Below are 22,154 nucleotides of genomic sequence, written 5' to 3' on the forward strand. Positions count from 1 at the left end.
AAACCACTTTACGTAAATGTATAGATTCAGTGGAATAGAGGATAAAACTTGAAGAAACAATCTCAAGTCACCTTGAAGAAAAATAAATCTTTAAAACTCAGACTTAATATGAAGAACTATCTATCACATATTTCCACTCAAAAATCAATTTATAAATATAAAGGCAGAGTAGAAGGGAGAAAAGCAAGAAAATGCCCCAGAAAAAAATTGGAGAAAACTAAAATGATGGATATTACACGTCTCAGTTATCTCAGTATATAAACATTCCTCACCTAAGACATATTTTCTCAGATTTCCAGCTTGGAGGTCATATAATAATTGATATGTGGCTCAGCTTATTAAAAGTACTGGCATTCAAATCTAAGTTTCCCTTTAAGCTCTCCTGTGTTTAATGTAAAATAGAGAAAATCGAAATGAAGAAAGTGAGACGATAAAGTTTCCTGAGGAAGAGGTTTTTCCTTCCCAGTTCTTGGGGAACAGCAAGTCAATGAGGATTTGTCATCTAATGTTGAATTCCTAAGTTTCTGTGAGCTCTGAGTGCAAATGAATTAGTATGGATCCTGAAGAAAGCTACAACTGTCCACCTTATCAAGATGCCTTTTCCCAGGGCCCCTGGGTGGCTCAGGGGGTTAAGCGTCTGCCTTTGGCTCAGGTCATGATCTCAGGGTCCTGGGATCAAGCCTTACATCGGGCTCTCTGCTCAACTGGGAGCCTGCTTCCCCCTCTCTCTGCCTGCCTCTCTGCCTACTTGTGATCTCTCTCTCTCTCTCTGTCAAATAAATAAATAAAAATCTTTAAAAAAAAAAAGCCTTTTCTCACCTCATCCTGACTTTCTCCCCCCGCCCCCCGAAGAGGGAATTCTGAGGCAGCTATATCAGGTTGGGTTGCTATCTCAGCAAAGTCTTGTTTCCTAGAAAGTTATTACGTGTTTCTACAAGGCAAAGAAATTTGGAGAATTTTAAAATGACATAGATTCTTGATAAATGGAGAATGATTGTATCGGAAGTATAAGTGGCTGAACAAAGAGAAGATGGGGTTTTCTGATGTTTATATCCAAAGCATATCTTTAAGGCATATCAATGTTACTTCTCCCAGTAGTTCAGGAGAGATTTTAACACTTTTCTCAGTACACGGTTACAAAAAGCAGCCGCTTTGTGAATTTAATTTTAGGCAGGTAGAAAAGCTCTATGGAGCCTGGCAAACCTATAAAATGGTTTGCTTAGAAAACACAGACAAATATCACTACAAGACTAAAAACAGTGAAAGACTATCTGTTTTCACCTAGGGTTATTGCTTAACTTGTGGGTCTGTCCGATTTCCAACTTTGTAGTTGTTTTCTTTATTGAGATTAAGTATCCAGCATTAACATTGATGTGTTTAGAAGACAGGCATTTTGGCTAAGAGGATGCAGGACTTAGGAGTCCGGTATTTCCTGCCATATTGAAAGAGTCCTACTGTACTGTGAGACTCGGAGTACTTGGTATTGAAGAAAGAGGTAATTAGGTTAACTAAGTCAAATTGCAGCTTATAAAGTCGATTGATGATTAGAGATTTGTCTTGGTTTTTAAAACGGCTTTGACTTCCAGGTTATGCCTCATTCATATTTATCTTGTTTATTTTGTCAGTGGGGTCAGTGGTGGTAGAAGACACTTCTGCTTTGGGAATTGGGATCGTACCTTCTATAACCTATTGCAGAGAGAGGACTTTTGTGTCTTTAATCATTGTATATTGAAACAAGATTGGAGGACAGCATCAATTTCAATAACTCTGTGTAATTTCCGTTTATTTTGTTTCCTAAAGGAGCTGAGTTGTATTAAATTTGGGCAACTACTAGTTTCATGCTACCAAATATAATAGATATGAAATAACCTCTTAAATGAAGTCTCTCTGTTAGCCTTTTAGCAAGAGCTTACCCCCACAGGGGTATATTTGAACATGGGGCCATCTGGGTACCTCAAGCACTATTATCCAAAATTTGTGTTCAAATGTATCAGCCCATTAACATTGTGTGGCAGAACTGCTCTTAACTTCTCTCTACCTTACTACAGTTTTCTTAAGTAATCTCTATGCCCAATGTGGGGTTTGAACTCATAACCCTGAGGTCATGAGTTCCATGCTCTACCAGCTGAGCCAGCCAGGTGTCCCTATCCCCTAGTTCATTTTAACCTTAAGGAAAGAAATGAACACTAGAACTAAATTACTATGGTTTGGGATCACATCTACAAAAAGAAAAATCACAAGATTTTTTTATAAATTCAATGTAATTTTAGTTACAAGATCTAATTTTTTTAAAATCTTTAACCACTATTTGTCTACATATATAAAAAACACTGTTTTTCCCCCTCTGATTCCCCCTAACTCATTTCTCCTCTCCATCTCCCAATATCCTCCATGTTATTCCTTATACTCCACAAGTAAGTGAAACCATGTGTAATTGACTCTCTCTGCTTAACTTATTTCATTCAGCAAGTCGGAGGGGGAGACAAACCATGAGAGACTGTGGACTCTGAGAAACAAAATGAGGGTTTTGGAGGGGTGGGGGTGGGGGGTTGGGTGAGCCTGGTGGTGGGTATTAAGGAGGGCACATATTGCATGGAGCACTGGGTGTGGTGCATAAACAATGAATTTTGGAGCACTGAGAAAAAATTAAGATAAATTAAATTAAAAAACAAAACGCTGTTTCTCTTTCATTCCCAGCCCACCCAGCCTTCGAGGTGTTGTTCTTGTACTTCGTACCAACTGGTCAGCTTTCTGCTAGAATTTCCTTTATTAAACTGGTATTTCATTTACTGAGTTCTTGAGAATGGATGAGGTTGATCTAATAGCCATTTGTTCAGAGGTTCTCTTGAGAGTAGTTTACTTTATTTTTGAGTATCTGTGAAGGTATGTTCTATTGTGAATTAAACGTTTTTAGCCACAGAGTAGAAAATGACAGAACCCCATCAGCCTTGTCAGGAGAAGTTCCGTGACCTCATTATTGCTAATGGATCATGGTAATTCAGCCTGTTGTGAAATCTCATGTTCAATTATGCAGAAGAATGAGTGACTTGAAACTTAATATGTCTCAACTATAGTCCTTATTACAGGGTTTGTTCAGCTTCTCTCAAAAGTATAAGGTTTTAAGTAGAGTGGTTCACTTTTATATCTAAGCAAAAGTTATCACCAATATTCAGCCTGTCCTGATTTTAAATATCTGATTTGTTTTTTAAAGAAGAGAGGATTGCTATGTAACTTTATTCACTCATCCTTTTGTAGGAGAGTTAGGACAGGTTTATTCATTTTTAAGTATTAATTCTGGAATTCTAAAAGCATGCAAATGACATTTGTCTTTGGATTCACAAAAACTCTAGATATTCAGAGTTTGAATTATTTAAACTCCCACAACACATGCACTTTTGCTTTTCAAGCATGAGTTATAATTTAATTAAAAACTTCTGGTGCATTGCTTGCATTTTAAATATTAATATGTTCCATGGATCACTTTCGATTACCTACTGTCTTGAAATTCTTGAAGATGTCAGATTTTTAAGATTCCCAAAGTTGCACTTGGAATTGTCTGTTGAGGCAAAGGGGACTATGATAATTACACACATCCATTAGGATCAGCAGAGGAGATAAACTTTGGGGAGGCTTAATGGGCATGTCTCAGTGACAGCTAGCAAAGAGCATTTGGCATGATTAAGGATGGATTTGAATGCAGTTGAAAATCTACTCTCATTATGGACACCAGTGGAAGTTGCACTACAAATGCGAAATCCCCCAGAAGAAGAGTGGTGTGGCACGGAAGCTTTGAAATCCACTGTGGCCATCATCCAAATTATTCTCTTTCCTTTATGTCTTTCTGCTGTCAGAATCACTTTGCGATGCCCAACTCAACTCCCTACATCTTTGAAAAAAGGCAACCTGTTGATCTCTGTATTGCAGATTGTCCGAAGATACATCAGGGATTGGCTTGAAAGAAAGAAGCCGCCTTTTGGTGCTATCAGCAGCAGTGTGCTCCTCATGATCATCTACACCACCTTCTGTGACACGTTCTCGAACCCAAATATTGACCTGGATAAATTCAGCCTTATTCTCATCCTGTTCATAAGTAAGTTGGAAGATGGAACATTTTTGCTATCCCTTCCGTCTCCTCAGGAGCAAAGTGGAGGAAATTGTGAATTGTGTTCCCCAAACTCATTTTGAATGTTAATTTCATTAGAAAATAATACCAAGCTTCATCTTATATGTGCTCAGTGACTTTATCCTGTGTGTCTGTTCTTTAAGAAGACATCAGTTACGTATTTATGATTTAATGTCCTTTGTTTTTTATGTTTGATTTATAGTAGTTGATGCCAGATGAAAGAAGCCATGGGATCTGTCACATTCAAATGTTAGATTGAATACTTTCTGCCAATTTATTTTACTGTAACGTTGAGCTAATCTTACCCTTTATTGTGAGTTAAAAGTAGGATTTATTTACTTAATACTGTCATTTTCTAAGTATAATAGTTGACTGAGTTAGTTAAAATGTGGACATTTACATCATCTTTTCTACTAAACTATACCCAAGGTAATACCAGTTCATTTTAAGAAGCGGCAAACTATGAAATGCAAGTAATTGCAAGGATCAGAAATCAACTTTTTGTTCTGTTTATCCTGTAATAGCAAAGACAACTTTGTAATTATAAGGATACCTAAGAATCTTTTCTTATTAAAAATCAAAATGAGTTATTCCAAAATATATATTATATGCCACTGCAGTTATGTAATTTACTATAAATACCCACAGCATAAACCAGCTCTTTCTAAATTGAACAAATTAAGTAACCAAGTCTCAAATCAAGGAGGGTTTTAGATTTGCAGAGTAGTAGACATCATAGATGATGCCTGGGGATATCTTCCATAAGAACGAATTTAGTCCCACTAACTTTGATGATTCTACCAGTTTAGCAATTTGTGTTTGTTTTTCTACTTGAGTTCCTAAGTTGCAGATTAAACTAAGCGTATGGTAAATACGCTACAGATATTTTTATACCCCTAATTTAGATTCAATCTTTTTTTTTTCAGTATTTTCTATCCAGCTGAGTTTTATGCTTTTAACCTTCCTCTTTTCAACAAGGTAAGTGATATTGTATCTTTTGTGGTTGTTAGTTTTTTAAATGACAGATCGTGCTATTTACTTGGCATCTGTGCCACTGTGCTAATCTAGTGTTTCTCTCGTCTCCTGATCATTCCTCTTCCTCCTGCCACCCTCGGGTTGTAGACATCCTGAAGGGTTTGTCCGTGGCCCTGTGTCACCTGCTCACATTGTGTGCTTAGGTGGCCTCCTCCATTCTGCTGGCTCGAGCTGTCAGCTTCCTGCTGTTAATTTTCATGCCGAGACCTTGCATTCCAATGTTTTTTCCTGAGTTCCAGCACTATTTATCACTAACCATTTAGATATCTTCACCGGTCTTCAGAAGACATCAGTCTCCAGATGAAATTAAATTTTTTCCCCAGTACTGCCTCTTTCTCTCTCATTTCTTTATTGTTAGTGGGATCACCATCCACAGAGTTACTCAGACTAGAATCCTTTGCATCATTACTTTTTAAATTTTTAAAAAATATTTTAAAATATTTTAAAAATACCTTTGTAATTTTTTTGAGCTCTCAAAGCCACTTCCCTAATTCGGGCTCTTGTTGCCTCTTTTTTCCCTGGACTATTGTAGTAGCTATCTTATAAGTATCTTCATTTCTAAAATGAATTTCTCTTATGTATTTCATACTGCTTCCAATAACTCAAAGTTCTCATAATAGTCTCTTATCATAATAGCGTCATAATAGCTCTTATCAGAGATCTTCAGTGGTTCCAGGACCTGTAGAATGAAGTTCACTTTGGGGGGCTAAGTGAACTACTACTAGCATTGAGCCTGTCTAAACTTCAGGTTGAGGTAAAATCTTTGCTGTTCCCTGGAGGAACCTCATGCATTCTCATTTCTGCTACTTGCTTAGGCTGTCCTCATTAAATTGGTCTCTATGCCCTAGTTCGCCTTTCCTATTCTTAAAGGCTCACCTCTAATACACCTTCTTCTACCAGATCGTACATTCAACAGATAATACTTAAGCCTTCAGTACGAGGAAGTTACCACAGTGAGTACCACAAAGAAGAGATGATTCTGACCTTGCATGAGTTTATAGACTAGATATATGTCTGATAACTAAGAGTCCTCTCAGTGGACAGGGAGCCAACCTATAGTCAATTCAAAGAAGAAAGCACTTCCAGAAAGAGTAGTAGAGCCAGGCTTCATGGAAGAGATGGGATTTGACATGAATTATAAAGAATGGCTAATTATTCAGCAAACCAGCAAAACAAGATGCAGAGAGAAGCTTCTTGGTGGAGGGAAAAATACTGCAAATGTGGGACACACACACACACACACAGAGTGGGACAATAGGAGTAGAGAAAGATTAAAAAATAATAACAGTAACTAGAAAGGCAGGCTTAGGCCAGATTGCTGGGTGATGGTAGTGAGTTGCCACGAGGGAAATGGCCTGGGTTTTTTTTTTATTCGGTTTGTTGTTTGTTTGTTTGTTTTTGGAGAGAGAGAGTGTGTGTGCACATGCACACGGGAGCAAGGGGGCAGGGGCAGAGGGAGAAAGAGAATCTGAAGCAGGCTTCACGTTTAGCACAGACCCTGATGCGGGGCTGGATCTCAGGACGGAGAGATCGTGACCTGAGCTAAAACCAAGAGAAGAACCGTTAACTGACTGACTGCCCAGACCGCCCGGAGCCCGGGTTGTTCTTGAGATCTGATACAGTGGCAGAGCAGCATTGGGCTCAGCCCTTGCATTGGGCACTTGGCTCTTATGGCACTCAGCATTGCAAGAGGCTGATTATAAACAGTCAATAAAAATTTATTGATTGGTGTAATCGGAACCATTTTCCCTAGCTTATGGTTCTGATTTATAAAGGAAGAGTAAAGCCTGGAGCCATTAAGACATGGAGAAAATGTGACTTAATTGGGTAGTGTAGGAGTCAGAGCTATTTTAAAGTTCTCTTCGTAAATGGTCTGTTATGTCACCCTAGAAAAGATGTTTGCCTTTCCCCAGCTGTTTGTGTGCTGGTCCTTGTGGCAGAAGTAGAGCCACTCGTCCTGTCCTCTCAGACTGGGTAGGAGGCAGGTGTCCTGTCTGTGGCTGAAAACATGCTGAAAAGCACAAAAGAGCCGCTGCTGGAATGGCTGAAGGAGGGCTGGGGCGGAGATGGTGTCCCCACTGGTTGAATGGAAAGTGAGAGTTTTCAGTGTGGAGGAGACTGGATTTCCCTAAGGCCTTGAGATCTTAAGACCCTATTATTCTGTGAAGTTCTATTGCCTTGGAACTTGTTCAGCCGTCAAATATGCGCCTTCTTTAATAAACAGCAGACTAAGGAATGGCTATCACTGTGCTCCTCCCACATTGGTCCATTAAAAACCAGGGGTTTTTGAATTGAATAAAATTCAGAAGATGGGTGTATTTTTGTTTTTTGTTTTTCACTATGAGAGACCTCATTTGTGCCTAAGGATTTTATTGGAGTAATAAAAGATACCAGTGTTTACTGAGCCCTGCTCTACGGCAGGCACTGTGCAAGGGACCATATGTACGTTCTTTCATGAAAGTCTGACAGCAAAGACTAGGATACGATACATTCTTGTTGCTGTTTTGCTGATGAGGACCCATACTTAGAGTAGTTTGGTTTAATAGCTCTCCTAAAATCAGAGTCTAGTAGTTTAATAATAGATGGCAAAGAGTATGTGTAGAATTGAAATCCATTTCCATTTGACATTTGCCCACACTTTTTCCACTGCACTAAACTATTTCAATTACTTTTAAAATTCTTAAATGCTTGTTTTGGTTAGGGAATCTGTAGAGAGTATTTAACTGGATGCTTCAAGTTTACTCACACAAGCAAATTAGTCAAAGACACCAAGAGTGTGAACTAGGACCCTCTGGTTTATATACTCTGTTGAGTTTCATTTTCTCTTTCTACTTTTTGTTTCTTTCTATTTAAAATTAGTGAAATTGGTCTGTATTTTCTCTCTCGCTCTCTCTCTCTCTCTCTCTCTTTTTTACCGATTAGCTAAATCCATAACCAGTCCAGATATTGATACAAAAATCTCAGCATGGAAATCAGTCTTTCTTTTTTTATATACAGTATGCCACTGACCCCTGATGATGGAAGTTTAGCATAAAGCAGGAGAGACCCAGCCAAGAAAATTCAACTTTCCTACAACACTCCTCCTACCTAGTTAACATTTCTTAGATTTACTGACCTGATGTGTTAGCTTTCTGGTGTCTAACATGTGAACTATGACTTTGAGTATTTAAAACATATTTGAGAGTTACTATTCTGCATTCTTATTTGTCAGCAGAATAATGTCAGGGTTAAAAATTCCAAGTCTAGAGTCAGACAGATATAAGTTTCAATCCTACTTAATAACTTTGTGACTTTTGTCATACCTCATTACTAAAATGGACATAGTAGTAGGACCTACCTCATAGAGTCATTTGGTGAACTGAATAATATGCACATAAAGCCCTCATCACAACACCTAGCATATACTAAGTGCTCAATAAATGTTAGTAACTGTCAAATATTATACCAAAACAATTTAGCTATATTATTGCACAAACTAATGATGGAAGAGAAGAAATTAGCATTTCTAGCTTTGTAGTACATTCTCTTTGATGTTACACTGTCACAGATGCTAGGAGACGAGAGTTGATTCATCAAACTGAGAGTCACCTATCCATAGTACCCGGTCCATAGTCTGCAACCTGGGGAAGCTGTCAGAGTTAACATAAAATGTTGAAAAGGTTAGAAAAAGAAAGCAGTAATTGTGAGCTTTAAAAAATACATAAAAGACAATTTGGAAAGCTGATAACTGGAATAATAGAAACCCAGAGTATCACTGGAATGACAAAAGAAACTACTAGGAAAGGGAAAAAGAAGAAAACAAATTTTGAATATTTGTATAGGTGTTTTCATCCCTATCTCAGTACATTTTTAATCGGGTGTCTCAATCGGCCGCTCACTATAGCCCTGGGAGGGAAGGAGGGAGGTGGGGGGGGAGCAAAGGAGGGTAGGAGGAAGGCAGGTATTAGTATTAATGGTAAGTCTTACCATTTCAGACATGAGGCAACTAAGCCACAGAACTCTGGGTAACTTGTTCAGTGGCATACAGCTAATGACGGATGAGGGCTTCTCCTAAAATTACATAAGGACAAAACACAGGTACAGAGGTTAACAAAAGAAAGTATTTCACATGGACGTTTCCTCCTCTAAAAACCGTGGGCTTAGACAGAGCTCTCTCAGAGGACCTTTTCTGCTCTACATTCTGTGATTCTACTAGTAAAACCTTCTGACATGTTTTCCTTTGTGAGTACTGCAGAGAAAGGCAAGATAAATATTATGTGGAAAACACTGATTGAAAGCTTTGTAAAAGAGCATAAAAAGACCAGTTGGGAGGAAAAGGAAATAAACATCTCAAGGGAAGCCAAAGTGATCAAAAGAATTATAAAAACAGGATAAAAAGAAAATCAATATTAAAAAGAGATAAGGTAGAGTTAGAAGATAAATAGTAATGTGATTCCTTTCAAGAGCATGAGCAGACACAATAGAGACGTTAATCACTGAAAATAATTATAGTCATAACCACTTAAATAAAATGCACAGGATGCTTCCTCTTTCTGGGGCTTGTCCTGACTTGCTGCCCTTGGCCGCCTCTTGACAGACCGTGGCCGAAGGAAGGTTACTGATTGAGGTGGCCGCGCTCATCCACCAAAGTGTGTGGTGGTGTTTCTGTTTTCTTGATTTCCTTCTCAGAAAGCAGCCTCGTCTCCAGTTCGGGGCAGCCTCCTGACTGGCGATGTGTGACTTTAGAGAAACTGTTTGCCCTTGTCCTTCAAGTTCCCTTTCCAGAAAAGGCAGGCAGTGGTAGTACCTAAGGCTATTCCAAGAAGAAGGAAATACTGGGAGTAGGGTGCCTAGAAGAAGGCTCAGTGTTTCCTGCTCCTCCTCGACATGGATGGAGGCTTCGGTGAGCATTTGCTCTGTTGGCTTTCCCCGTGGCCCGGGGTGGGGGGCAGGTTGTTTCTCTACTGATGGAGTGTTTAGGGAAAATATTGTTTTTAACCTCAAGCGATCCATTTTTATGGGCGGATACTCCCTCCCCACCGTCGGACCCTGTGTCAGTAGCCCTGTAGGGCAGGGTTCCAACTCAGATCGGGCTGGAAATTTCCCTGCACAGGCCTAGTTTCAGCCACCTTGCCTGAAATGGGACAAGGGAGCAGGTCTTGCAGATACCCTCCCCAGCCGCACTGTAATCCGTGACTGCCCACGCCAGATTAAATCAGAGCCTTCCCCCCCAGAGAGATTTTGACACACTGGAAATGCACTATGACCTGGAAGCGAGCACGGTAGCAAGCAGAGCGAAGTTCTCTAAAGGACAAGTGTATTGCTGGACTCTCTTGGAACGAAGCAACTGCATAATCCAGAGGCGGCAACAGTGGGTTATAAACAAGGGCCTTTGTAGTGTCACCAACACCAAGCACAGGTGGGCCTTCATTCCTGCAGAAGGGGTTTAGTCACTGTGAACTGACTCTGTTTCCTACTCCCCTATCTGCCTCTTGCAAGTTTTCCTGATTTCTTGGGTCCCCGGCTTCAGCCTTACCTCAAACTCTGGATGAGCAAAGTGCCTCATGCCATACAAAGCAAGTAAAATCTCAGGGCGCCGGTGGCTCAGTGCGTTAAACCTCTGCTTTTGGCTCAGGTCATGATCTCAGGGTCCTGGAATTGAGCCCCGCATCGGGCTCTCTGTTCAGCAGGGAGCCTGCTTCCCCCCGCCCCCCGCCTCTCTGCCTACTTGTGATCTCTCTCAAATAAATAGATAAAATCTTAAAAAAAGGAGCTCCTGGGTGGCTCAGTGGGTTAAGCCTCTGCCTTTGGCTCAGATCATGATCCCAGGGTCCTGGGATCAAGCCCCACATTGGGCTCTCTGCTCAGCGGGGAGCCTGCTTCCCTTCCTCTCTCTCTGCCTGCCTCTCTGCCTACTTGTGACCTCTGTCAAATAGATAAATAAAATCTTAAAAAAAAAAAAAAAAAAAAACTTAAAAAAAAAAAAAGCAAGTAAAATCTCTGACATAAATTGCCTCTCCTTTCCCATTCTCTACCTGGAAATTTTCCGTATTTTTCATTCACCCTGTCTTCTTCTGGAAGGAAATAAGCCCTCTCAGGCTAATCCCACAGCCTGCGCCTCTGGGACCTCTCTAAGGACCTGGTTTCATCAGTTGTTTCTACCCACTGGGTCTTCACTCTCTCTGCATGGTCATGTTCAGATTCCCATGACCTTTTTCTTCTCTTTACCAAATTTCTTGAAAAAACGGTGCCCTCTAATACAAATTCTGTTCGCTCCTTGGCCTCCTGCCCAGACCCCATTGGACCGCCTCTTCCCTTCCCTATTTCCATTAACACCCTAGTGCTCCTCTTAAGCCTGTGTGCTGGAAGCTTCTCATTTCTCTTTAATTCTTTCTCCTCTCTCAAAGTAACAGTAACAATAAAAAGATCAGCTAGCTTGAGTTAAACACTTGCAGTGTGCCAACTTCTTAACAAACACTGGCGTTTATCCTCACAATGACCCCTAAGAGGCCAGCAGTATTATCCCCATTTTCTATATAAGCGAAAGAATGGTCTGGATTGAAATTCAGGTGGGTCTTCCCCCAAAGCCTGTGCTCGTAAACTGCTGGGAAGGAATATTTCACAGAGTGACGTCAACAGTTGACAAGTTCTTGTAATTCTGTCTTCATGTCTCTTACCAGCATCGCTGCCTCTCTGTGATTCCTCAGGCCCTTACAGCTTTCCGCTTCCTGTGTGGCCTCATCATCGCCAGTCTTTCTTGCACCACACTGGGTGGTTATTCCTCCCAGCATCTGTAGCCCATCTTGTCAAGTCCACACTCCTGGTCACAAGCCAGTGTCCCTGCACTCAAGTCAGCCTGGAGTCTGTTCTTTGCCAACTGCCCCTTTGGCCCCCAGATTTCAGTCTCACTTTCCCCTTAGCTGAAATACACACCCACCCATGTCTAAACCTGTCCTTTAAAGCCCAGCTCAATGGTTATTTCTTTCAAGAAGGTTCTCTGTGTGCTCCATCATTATCCCCCATTCTCTGCCAAGCTTGAGATAATCCTTTTCTTTGGTGCCATAACCCTCCCACCCACTCTTTTTCTCTCTTTCTCAATCATTTACATATATATATGTATATATATGCCTACATGATGAACAAAAGGATCAAGGAATATGTCATCTGTGTAGTTCAATGTTTAAGAGGAAGAGTGACAGCACATTATAAATATGATAATAAAATGTGGGAACAGTAAGCCAATCTTATTATACTCAAGTAACACATATCCATGAGAATTCTCAACTCTGGTAAGACACCAAAAACTGGGAAGTTGTTATCCAAAAAGACCAGATCAGACTAGTTAGGAAGCATGAGTACACATGACTTTTAAGAGGAAAGAACACCAAAGGACAATTTTCATATTCTCTTAGCACAGGGGATGAGGAGGAGAAGGAAGAAGCCCTTCTCCCCTCCAGTGAGTATATATAACAAAGAAAACAGGATGTGTGTATCTGTTTAGGGAAGATTTTTCTTCTAATGAAAGTTATATGTGAGGATGAGGTTACTAAGGAAAGTGATGGGATCACTTTCTTTAGAGATCCTAAAAATTGGATTGCTTGTTATATCCACAATTGTATACATAGAGTCGGGTTCTGGAGCATTTTCCATTTGCTAACTCAGGTCAAGGAATGAACAGACTTACTATACCTTCAAATCCTGATTCTGCAGGAAGGAATAGTTTCTAACATATCTCAAGTACACTAACAACAACATTTCTAACCCTTTGGCTCCTGGTTCTCTAAATCTTTTTATTCTAAAATAGAAAATCTGAATGTGAAATTCACCAGGACTGACCCCCGTAACATTTAATGGATTTTGGCTAAGTGAGATTTTTTTTTTTTAAATGCTTAATATATTACATAACAGTAGTAGAACATAGCAGTTAAGAGCATAGGCACAGAAGCTATACTTGATTTAAATCCTGGCTCTGTCACTCTCTAGCTCTGGGGCCCTGGATAAGTGACACAACTTCTCTGTGCCTCAGTTTTCTCATCTGTACATAGGGGTATTATATCACCGACCTTATGGGTTAGTTGTCTTCAAATGTTACAGGCCTTAGAGGAGTATCTGATACACAGTAACTGCTCAAGGAATGAAAACTTGTAATTTTTACTGAAACACATGATGCTAAATCTTTGCGCATACCAGGTATTCCTGGAAAGGGTGTGTTTGCTGCCAGAGAGGTATGCTGCTTCTTTATGCTGCTTCTTGAGAGAAGCAATTACGGAGATCCGTTAACTCTTTCTGGCTGCTGGAATTAATAGCAAGTGATAGCCTAGTGACTTTGCTAACACAGGTCCTCACTGCATGATTTTGCAAAGCCCTACATCACAGCCTGATTATGTGATCTCCAGAGACCTCCACCACACATTTGTTAGAGCAACTTTATTTTTAATAACCAATATCTAGATACAGTGCTGCTGTCCTTCCATAGGTGAATGGTTAAACAAATTACAGTACATGCATATCACGGAATGCTATTTAGCAATAAAAGGAATAAACTATTGGTACACACAGCAACTTGGATGCATGTCCAGGGAATAATGCCGAGGGGAAAAAGCTGGCCCCAAAAGGTTACATATCCTTCCACACACAGAATGTTTTGAAATGAATTTTTTTGAATGGCTTGGTGGTTGCCAGAGGTTAAAAATGGGGGATGAGAAGGGGGGAGAAGTGGTGTCCACCACACATTTTTAAGACTTTTTCTTCATGGATAAATGACTCAGGAATGATTCTCTAAAAAGAAATTCAGACACTTCTCTACATTTGGGCATAGGATTACTTCTGTCACCAGGATTGATCAAAAGGATGTTAACATGAAGGTAGGTACAACATTTGATTTAGGATGTGTTAAGTAGGCTTTTTATATAAGTATTTGTAAAACACTCTTTTTGCCCGTAGGAATAATTCGGGTTTCACACCAGCAGACACTGTGGCGATCATTTTCTGTTCTACGCACAAATCCCTCACACTGGGTAAGTGATTCACAGAATTAAAGACCAACTGCATATTATCCTCAGACAGTTATATCTTACGATTTTGAAATTTAAGCAGCTCTTCAAATTAAATGGAGTGGAGTATCAATCACTCTGTTAGATAAAGAACAAAAGGTTCTTTATCTGTGAGGTGAGGATGGGTCATTCCTTTTAAATACCATTATTTGATTGAACCAATTTTTGAAGGCCTAAATTTAATAGTGTAGGATTTAGCTTAATTTGTAATTATGTTTGTGGTTCTCATAAAAGAGTTTCATTGTAGTATGTGAACATTACAAGCTGGGGGGAAGCAGTGGCAGGGATGTGGAAGGGTGAGGAACTTCTGAAAAGGAATGGGCAAAAACTGGGTTTTGGAAGGCTCTAAAGTTGCCCCTGGAAATATTAACTTATTTTTTGGAAGCTTGGAGAAGGGTAGAGAAACTGTTACTCTAATGTGATATTGACATGAAAATTCATTTCAGAATGTTATTTCAATAAGAAACACAATATGGCTATCATTAATTCAGTCTGATTAGCACCTAAACTGAAATATCTGTGTATTTAATGGACAAAAATAGATCAAGAAGAAAACTGCTGTTTTCTACTAAGTTTTATCCTGTGTAGTGGCATTATCCCGATAACCTGTCCAGACATCTGAATCCATCTTTTTAGTCATTAAAAGTCATTAAGAAATCAGGAACCTTCTGGAAATATTTATCATTCACAAACTCCTTGGGGTAGTAGACACATTGTGGTAAAAACTCACTTTAAAAATTTCTTTACATTTTGGCATGAGACTTAAGAGAATGAAAAATCATGACATTGCTCTATCTGTTCATGTTAAAGAAGTCCAGTCTGTAAGCTAGAAAACGTTTCATGATGTTTTTACTAACCCTGAGCATATTTGTTTATAGAATCTATTGTCAGTCCTGCCAAATTTGGACAATGATTTCAAAATTGGACAAACTCTTTAAGGAGCACTTGCTATCTAGGCCTCCATCTTATTTGAATAAATGATAAACGGCTGACCCTTGAATAATGCGGGGGGGGGGCCTTAGGGGAAGCACCCCCCCGCAGAGTCAAAAATCCATGTATAACTTTTTGACTCCCCAGAAACTTTACTATCAATAGCCTACTGTTGATGAGAAACCTCACTGGTAACAGTCAACTAACACATATTTTGTATGTTACATGTATATACCTTGTTCTTATAATAAAGTCAGTTAGAGAAAAGAAAATGTTATAAAGAAAATCATAAGGAAGAGAAAACACATTTACAGTCCTGTACAGGGTTGATCAAATAAAAGATCCATGTATAAGCGGACTCATGTAGTTCCAATCCATGTTGTTCAAGGGTTAACTGTACTGAATATCTACCTTGTAGTATTTCCATTAGGCTTTCTTCATAGTATCATCAAACTGAAATTGAGAGAGCTTTGGAATCCACATTTCAATCCTGACTTTGTGACTCTGGACAAATCACTTCACCTCCCCTGAATCTTAGCTTTCTCATCTGTAAAATGGGGCAGCATAATCCTCACTTTACGAAGTTTATTAAGATAAAAAACAAAATGTGTTAAGTACCTAGCACAATACTTACACGTAATAGGTAGTCAGTACACGGCAGAACGTGTGCAGTCATTGCACTGTGTGTAGACTGCTACGGACTAAATTCTGTAACCCACCTAGCTGTTGTTATCAGTTATTATTAACTCTATTACTTACAACTGTGTTACCATTTCTGGGGTCCAGTCCCCTGACCCCTTGTCCTCTGGATTTTCATGTAATAGGTGTGGTTTAATTTTTGACTTCAAAGAAGTCATCTTGCACTCCCCCCGCCCCCCATGCTGTTACTGTGCTGTGATGGCACGTGCTCCAGGTCTCCTAAAATGTAAGGCGCTGTTATAAAGGTAGGGCATCCAGAGGCAAGAGCTGCCTGATGCCTCAGATGTCCAGAGCCAGGGATCCAATGAGCCCATGTCCTCAGCGGAGATGCTGAGCACGGTGGCACCAAATATGTATGCTCCCGCGTTGCTGCGTGGGCTTTAGGCCCCACACGCTCCGAAGGGTTTGCTTTCCGAAAACAAATGGATGTTTTGTCTCTCTACAATGTTCTTCTCTGCCGGAGCTGGCCGTGGGAAGCAAAGAGCTCAACCCAAGAAGCGTACTGCAGCAGCATCAGTGTTCTTTCCTCTTCTATAAGTAAAACACCTACCCATCAGATCCTTTACTTGTTTGTCTTTTCATTTTTTGTAATCTCAAAGCGATGTTCTTCTGTTCTTGATGCTTTCTGAAACCTGATTTTCAGGTAAACGGGTGCGCTGAACACCCATCAGAAGTAGCTGTTTTGCTAAAAAGGGCTGAGTTAACTTGACTTTTGTCTGCGTATGTACTTTATTTCTGCAGCATTCTCCCCTGAAGTAGGTCCTTAGATCCTCCAGTAAGATACTAGCGTGGTAGCTAAGTAACCATACAGTCTAAATCCTTTGTTACTTCCATAACATGATAGCCTTGAGCACTCTTAGAATTGCAAGACTGAAATACTTGTCCTCACTCTTCCACTGAGACATCCCCAGGCTTCGGTTTCCTTAGCTCTTAGTTTCGAGAATTTTACTTCCAACCTGACTAGTCTATCATGCCTTGATCATACCTGGCTTCCTTCCTGCAGGCTCCCAGGTAGCATTTATAAGTATGACCTCTTTGCTGCTTATCTCAGTGAGGCGCCATGGATAGTTCTTGTTCCAGCAGCGCCCTTACTTCCTGTAGCAAGGGGAGTTCGGCTCAACATTGCTAGAATGGACTTGGTAAGCCCTATAATTTCACTGCATCCATTTCCACAAAATGCATTGCTTGCTCCCCTCTCCTGGTGACCTGACATCACTGGTATAGAGGATGTGCCATGATAGTCGCCTGAGCTACAGGCCAGTAATTACCCTAAGGGGACTCTTGTCTGCATGGAAATGAAAGAACATCCGATTCCAGAAAGCAGGGAACGTATTTCAGATCATATCACTCAGAGTTATACTATCTCTCACTTCTCACACAATGATGAAATACAATGGATTATAATATATCTATTTGGCATTTAGAAAAAGCATCTATCCCTTCTTGAGATCACTATCAAAATATTTCTTTTAGCGATTTTGTACGCACACAATAAACACATGTAACACCTCCGATAGAATACATTAAGTAAGCCTTAAGAAATACCATTCAGTCTTATATACAGTATTTGTATTTGTATTTAAGAATAAATCATTGTAGGCCAAGTGGTACCCAGGTAACTAATGAACCAAAGATGAAAACTCTCGCTTGAGAAGCCTTCTGAATATTCTCTTATACACACGCTTCAGTTTATTTTATTGTTCTTGTTTTTGCCCTGTCTCCATCTCTCCAGTATACTTGCATCTACACAGATGCTAAATTTGATTCATTGCTTTTATTAGTGCATTTGCCATTGATTGATTAGTTCTTCGTATTAGTACTTTTTCTATTGATTGATTGCAGATGAAGTGACTATTTGACCTTTAATTATGAGGCTTCCTATTGAAAATGACATTGAGCTATGGCTTCACATAATCCATCTGGAAAGCCTGACATGATGCCATTCCCTGGAGTTCGTTCAGGAAGAAAGAGGAGGCCTGAAGGAAGCACAGAGCTATCACTGTGCTTCATCTAAAACAATACTACAAGGCTTGTTTGCTGCTCTCCTCGAGCTTCGGCTCAGAGTTGGAGGTAATTTTATATTTTGTCAAGACAGCATCACTTGCTGTGGATTGCCGTAAAAGCCATGAACTCTCCCAAAGTCTTCTCTAGTTTCATGCTGATATTTGTATAGTGATAGTCTGTGTCATCATAATGACAAGATATTGTACGTAGCAGAGATGGAAGAACAGCTTGCACCCTGGTTAACAATGGCTCAGTGCACGGTCAGTCCAGAGATCTCATCAAGAAAGAAATTCGATCCCGGACACTCTATGGAATTAGTATTTTACTTTTATTTTATTTACCTTTTTCTCTTGAGTATTCAAATCACTTTGCTTATCTGGAGTTCCAGGATGTGTACAAAAGCATTCTCACAACACCATGAAAGAGAATGTTTCAGAGTGTTTGAGGTCCTTAAGTGTATCTTTATGTTCATTTGTCATGTTTTTAAATAGCAAAATGAAAGCACACACTCTCACGGCGTGTCAGCTGACTATTGGCAGTCGGTTGTGAGATTCTCAGTCGTGTCTTCTTTCCAGAAACATTTCTGAGTTGGAAGAATGCCATGGAAATTTTAGAGTATCATGATCAATGCTTATTAAAAGTCCACTGTATGTCTTACCATTTGTAAACGCCACACACAAAGATGAATCAAGGCAGGTATTCCCTCACGTTATTTACCCTTCGTTAATGAGGCCTCGATTGCAGCTACACAGCTGAACTGTGACAAGAAACCGTGCACTAAGCAAAAGGAATATAACTTTTTGCTAAGGCGTGGGACTCTGCAAAGAGTGGAAAGAACATATTCCTAATTCTAGTCTGGATCCAACTTCCAATTCTCTCACCGAAAGCTGAAACAAATCACGTAACTGCTGTGGGCCTCAGTTTCCTCATCTGTGAAATGAGAAGATGGACAAGACGACATATGACATTCCTCCCAGGCTTAAGTCTGTGCTCTGTGACTGATATTTCTGTTCTTTAAGATAACAGCTTCCCGGGGCGCCTGGGTGGCTCAGTGGGTTAAGCCTCTGCCTTCGGCTCAGGTCATGATCTCAGGGTCCTGGGATCGAGTTCCGCATTGGGCTTTCTGCTCGGCAGGGAGGCTGCTTCCTCCTCTCTCTCTGCCTACCTGTCTGCCTACTTATGATCTCTCTCTCTCTCTGTCAAATAAATAAATAAAATCTTTAAAAAAAAAAAAAGATAACAGTTTCCCTGCAGGGTGTGAAAGAGAAAAAAGTTCATAAATAGTTATGTAAATAATGTTACAGTATTACACGAAAGAAAATACGGCTCTTGCCATATTCCGAAGAGTTTCACCGGAGAAACAGAATCTGCAGAGGATCTTATTTGCAGTTTTACTTGGAAGCTGTTTGAGAATGCAACAGGACTACCTGTCCCTAACTTGGGCTGGAAAGATCATTTAATAACACACACGTTATTTTCTCAAGAGGAAATGGGATTGAAATAGGAAAGTTTGCATTTCTGTAGCACTTTTCCCTTAAAGCTTATCTGTGACTCTGGCATAAAGAGACTATTGTCTTAATAAAACTGCCCCACAATTGGGAAGCACTTTTTAAAGCATTGAGCACATTAAATCCCAAACCCTTGAATATCAGCAGGTCAGTAATTGTCTTATTTTGCCTACAAAGAAATAAAAGCCTGGAAAAATTTTACAGACAACCCAGATCATATAACTAATAGAGACTGGAGTCCCTGCCTCCTAACTTCCAGAACTATATTGGATAATACGATATGAAAGCACTTTGAAGACCAAAAAGTACTGTCCTGATTCCAAATATTGTAAATGTGCAATCTCAGTGTGCCTTTGAAATATGTTTTTAATTGTTTAAAAAAGAAAATCACTTTTGATGACATTGCTACTTATAAAACAGTTTAAAAATACTTAATATCTATAATTGCTCCCATAAGCACGAATTTCCATGTGGCCCAGGCATAAACTGGCACTCATTCCTTCTACCTTCTTTAGTAACAAAAAGCTATATTCTGCCCTTGCCCAATATTCATCTGTTTTGTTTTTTAAATTCCACATATGAGCAAAATCATATGGTATTGGTCTTTCTCTGACTCAGTTACTTCGCTTAGCATAGTACCCTGTAGTTCCATCCACGTCATTGCAAATGGCAAGATTTCATTCTTTTTGATGGCTGAGTAATATTCCAGTGTGTGTGTGTACATGTACCACATCTTCCTTATCCATTCATCTGTCAGTTGACATCTGGACTTTTTCCATGGTTTGGCTATTGTGGACGTTGCTGCTGTAAACATCGGGGTACATGTGCTGCTTTGAATCACTATGTCTGTAGCCTTTGGATGAATACCTAGTAGTGCCATTGCTGGGTCGTAGGACAGTTCTATTTTTAAATTTTTCAGGAAACTCCACACTGTCTTCTAGGTGGTTGCCTCAGTTTGCATTACTACCAACAGTGTAAAACAGAGAGGGAGGCAAACTATAAGAGACTCTTAACTCTAGGAAACAAACTGAGGGTTGCTGGAGGGAAAGTAGGCAGGGAGATGGGGTAACAGGTGATGGGCATTAAGGAGGGCACTTGATGTAATGAGGACTGGGTGTTCTATGTAACTGATGAATCAGTAAATTCTACCCCTGAAACTAATAATAGACTATATGTAAACTAAATTGAATTTAAATTAAAAAATTAAAAATAAATAAAAAAGTAAAGATTTCAAGACATAATAGCCAAAAAAAAAGGTTATATTCTATTTTCTATTTAAAGTGAGTCTTGATGAGTCAGCCCTTACCTTTCATGAGGCATCACTGTCTGCACTCTTTTCTAGCAAACTAAGAGCCATAGTGCTATGACAATGAGCTGTTAAAATGGAAACTGAAATCCAGAGTAGAGACAAAAAATAGAAGTTTGTATGTGGGCCAGAGCCCTAAATATATTTCTGTCCTGCGGTTTGCCACTGGAATTGCAGTTGTGTAAGGAAAGACAGTTTGGGACCTCTGCCATTTGACAGATTCTTAAAGATGCCACTGAAATTATAGACACAATGGATTTTACTACTATGCTGAAAAAAAGTGCGGGAGTATCCATCATTTTGTACCATTTTCTGATCCATATAAAGAAAGAAAGAAACATAAGTTCTCTAACTGGTACACTTCTGTTCTTCAGAGGTTTGGGGATTATTTGGTTTTGAGTTTTTGGTTCTGAATTTGGTCTCTGAAAATCATTACTAGCATATCTAGACTTATGTAATAAAAAAGTTGGAAGTTCCCGGGTTCTAGGCAGCAAGTCTAAAATTAAGGATGCATGGGTTTTGGTTTTATTACCCTGACCCTCAAGTACCATAAATCTTAGAGATACACCTGGAGATACTCATCCGGAAGATCAGTGCCCAAAACCCCCATCCTCCTCCTTCACATTTCCTATGCCATAGACTGTCAAACGTTTTTAACTGCAACCATCAGAAACACATTTTACAGTGTGATCCCGTATGCGCTGCTTTACAAAATAACATCCACTCTTACTGTATATGATGTGTTCTGTATTCTATCCAAGTGGTGGATAACACCCATTAAGTTGATTTGCAACTCATTAATGGGTCATAATCCAAGGTCTGAGAAGTATTACCTCATACCTGCTTGGTGAGATTTTATCCTCTTCCTCAGATAATTACCATATAGGCTTTAGCTTCTACTGTCTTTTTTTAAATAAAACTTTAGCTCAAATTCCTGATACCAGATAGGAACCAGAGCTAAATTAAAACTCAGAAAAATTCTTGATTCAAGGTAATATTTAGATTTTATTAATACATTTAGATTTTAGATTTTATTAATACCACTTATATTACAGAGTTTCTATACTTTTTAAATTTATTTTTCAATTGTGTCTCTGTTCATCATGTTTTCAATAGTAGGAGGAATAATGCTAATAGCTAACCGTAATTGGGTAGTTAATAGGCAAACAACGTGCTGTGTGCTGGTTGCACAAAGCCATTTACTTGAAAATACTTTTGTGTTCACAGTGTGGCATCATGTATGTATGTAGTAGTTAAAGTTCAGCACCAGGGATGGCCAGTGGCTCTAATGGAAAACACTCACCCGAGTGTTCAGCTACTATTTTATCAGAAAGGGAATACTCCAGAGGCAGCTCCAACAAATGCTTGTGTTATCTGTATCTCTGTCAACCAGAGATTTTGCTGATCAGCCTAATGAATTCTGAAATAGGTTGTTATTGATGAAATTGCCGACTTGTTACTTTGAGTGTAATAAATGGACTCTCGCTGATCAGTAGACTGCCAGAAAACTGTAGAGA

At 39.6% G+C, this 22,154-nt stretch overlaps 1 protein-coding gene and 1 long non-coding RNA gene across 8 annotated transcripts in view; one reads left to right on the forward strand and one right to left on the reverse strand.

The window, feature by feature from the left end:
- Positions 1 to 9,849, reverse strand: part of LOC116866580 — a 44,801-nt gene extending 34,952 nt beyond the window's left edge. Inside the window, exon 1 of the long non-coding RNA XR_004382426.1 lies at positions 9,657 to 9,849. This is a non-coding gene — a long non-coding RNA (uncharacterized LOC116866580). The remainder of the gene's footprint in view (positions 1 to 9,656) is intronic.
- SLC10A7 (solute carrier family 10 member 7) overlaps positions 1 to 22,154 on the forward strand; it is a 214,323-nt gene that overhangs the window by 170,872 nt on the left and 21,297 nt on the right. For 6 of the 7 annotated variants that reach the window (XM_032855568.1, XM_032855566.1, XM_032855567.1 and 3 more), the window contains 3 exons: positions 3,925 to 4,090; positions 5,050 to 5,101; positions 14,081 to 14,154. In XM_032855568.1, the coding sequence (XP_032711459.1) occupies positions 3,925 to 4,090; positions 5,050 to 5,101; positions 14,081 to 14,154 (292 nt within the window). Of the gene's footprint in view, positions 1 to 3,924; positions 4,091 to 5,049; positions 5,102 to 14,080; positions 14,155 to 15,944; positions 15,971 to 22,154 lie in introns of those variants that run through there. The other variant, XM_032855573.1, reaches the window with a different exon arrangement.

Source organism: Lontra canadensis, unplaced genomic scaffold, assembly GCF_010015895.1.
Source record: "Lontra canadensis isolate GAN:19392208 unplaced genomic scaffold, GSC_riverotter_1.0 scaffold10, whole genome shotgun sequence".
NCBI classification, from domain to species: Eukaryota; Metazoa; Chordata; class Mammalia; order Carnivora; family Mustelidae; genus Lontra; species Lontra canadensis.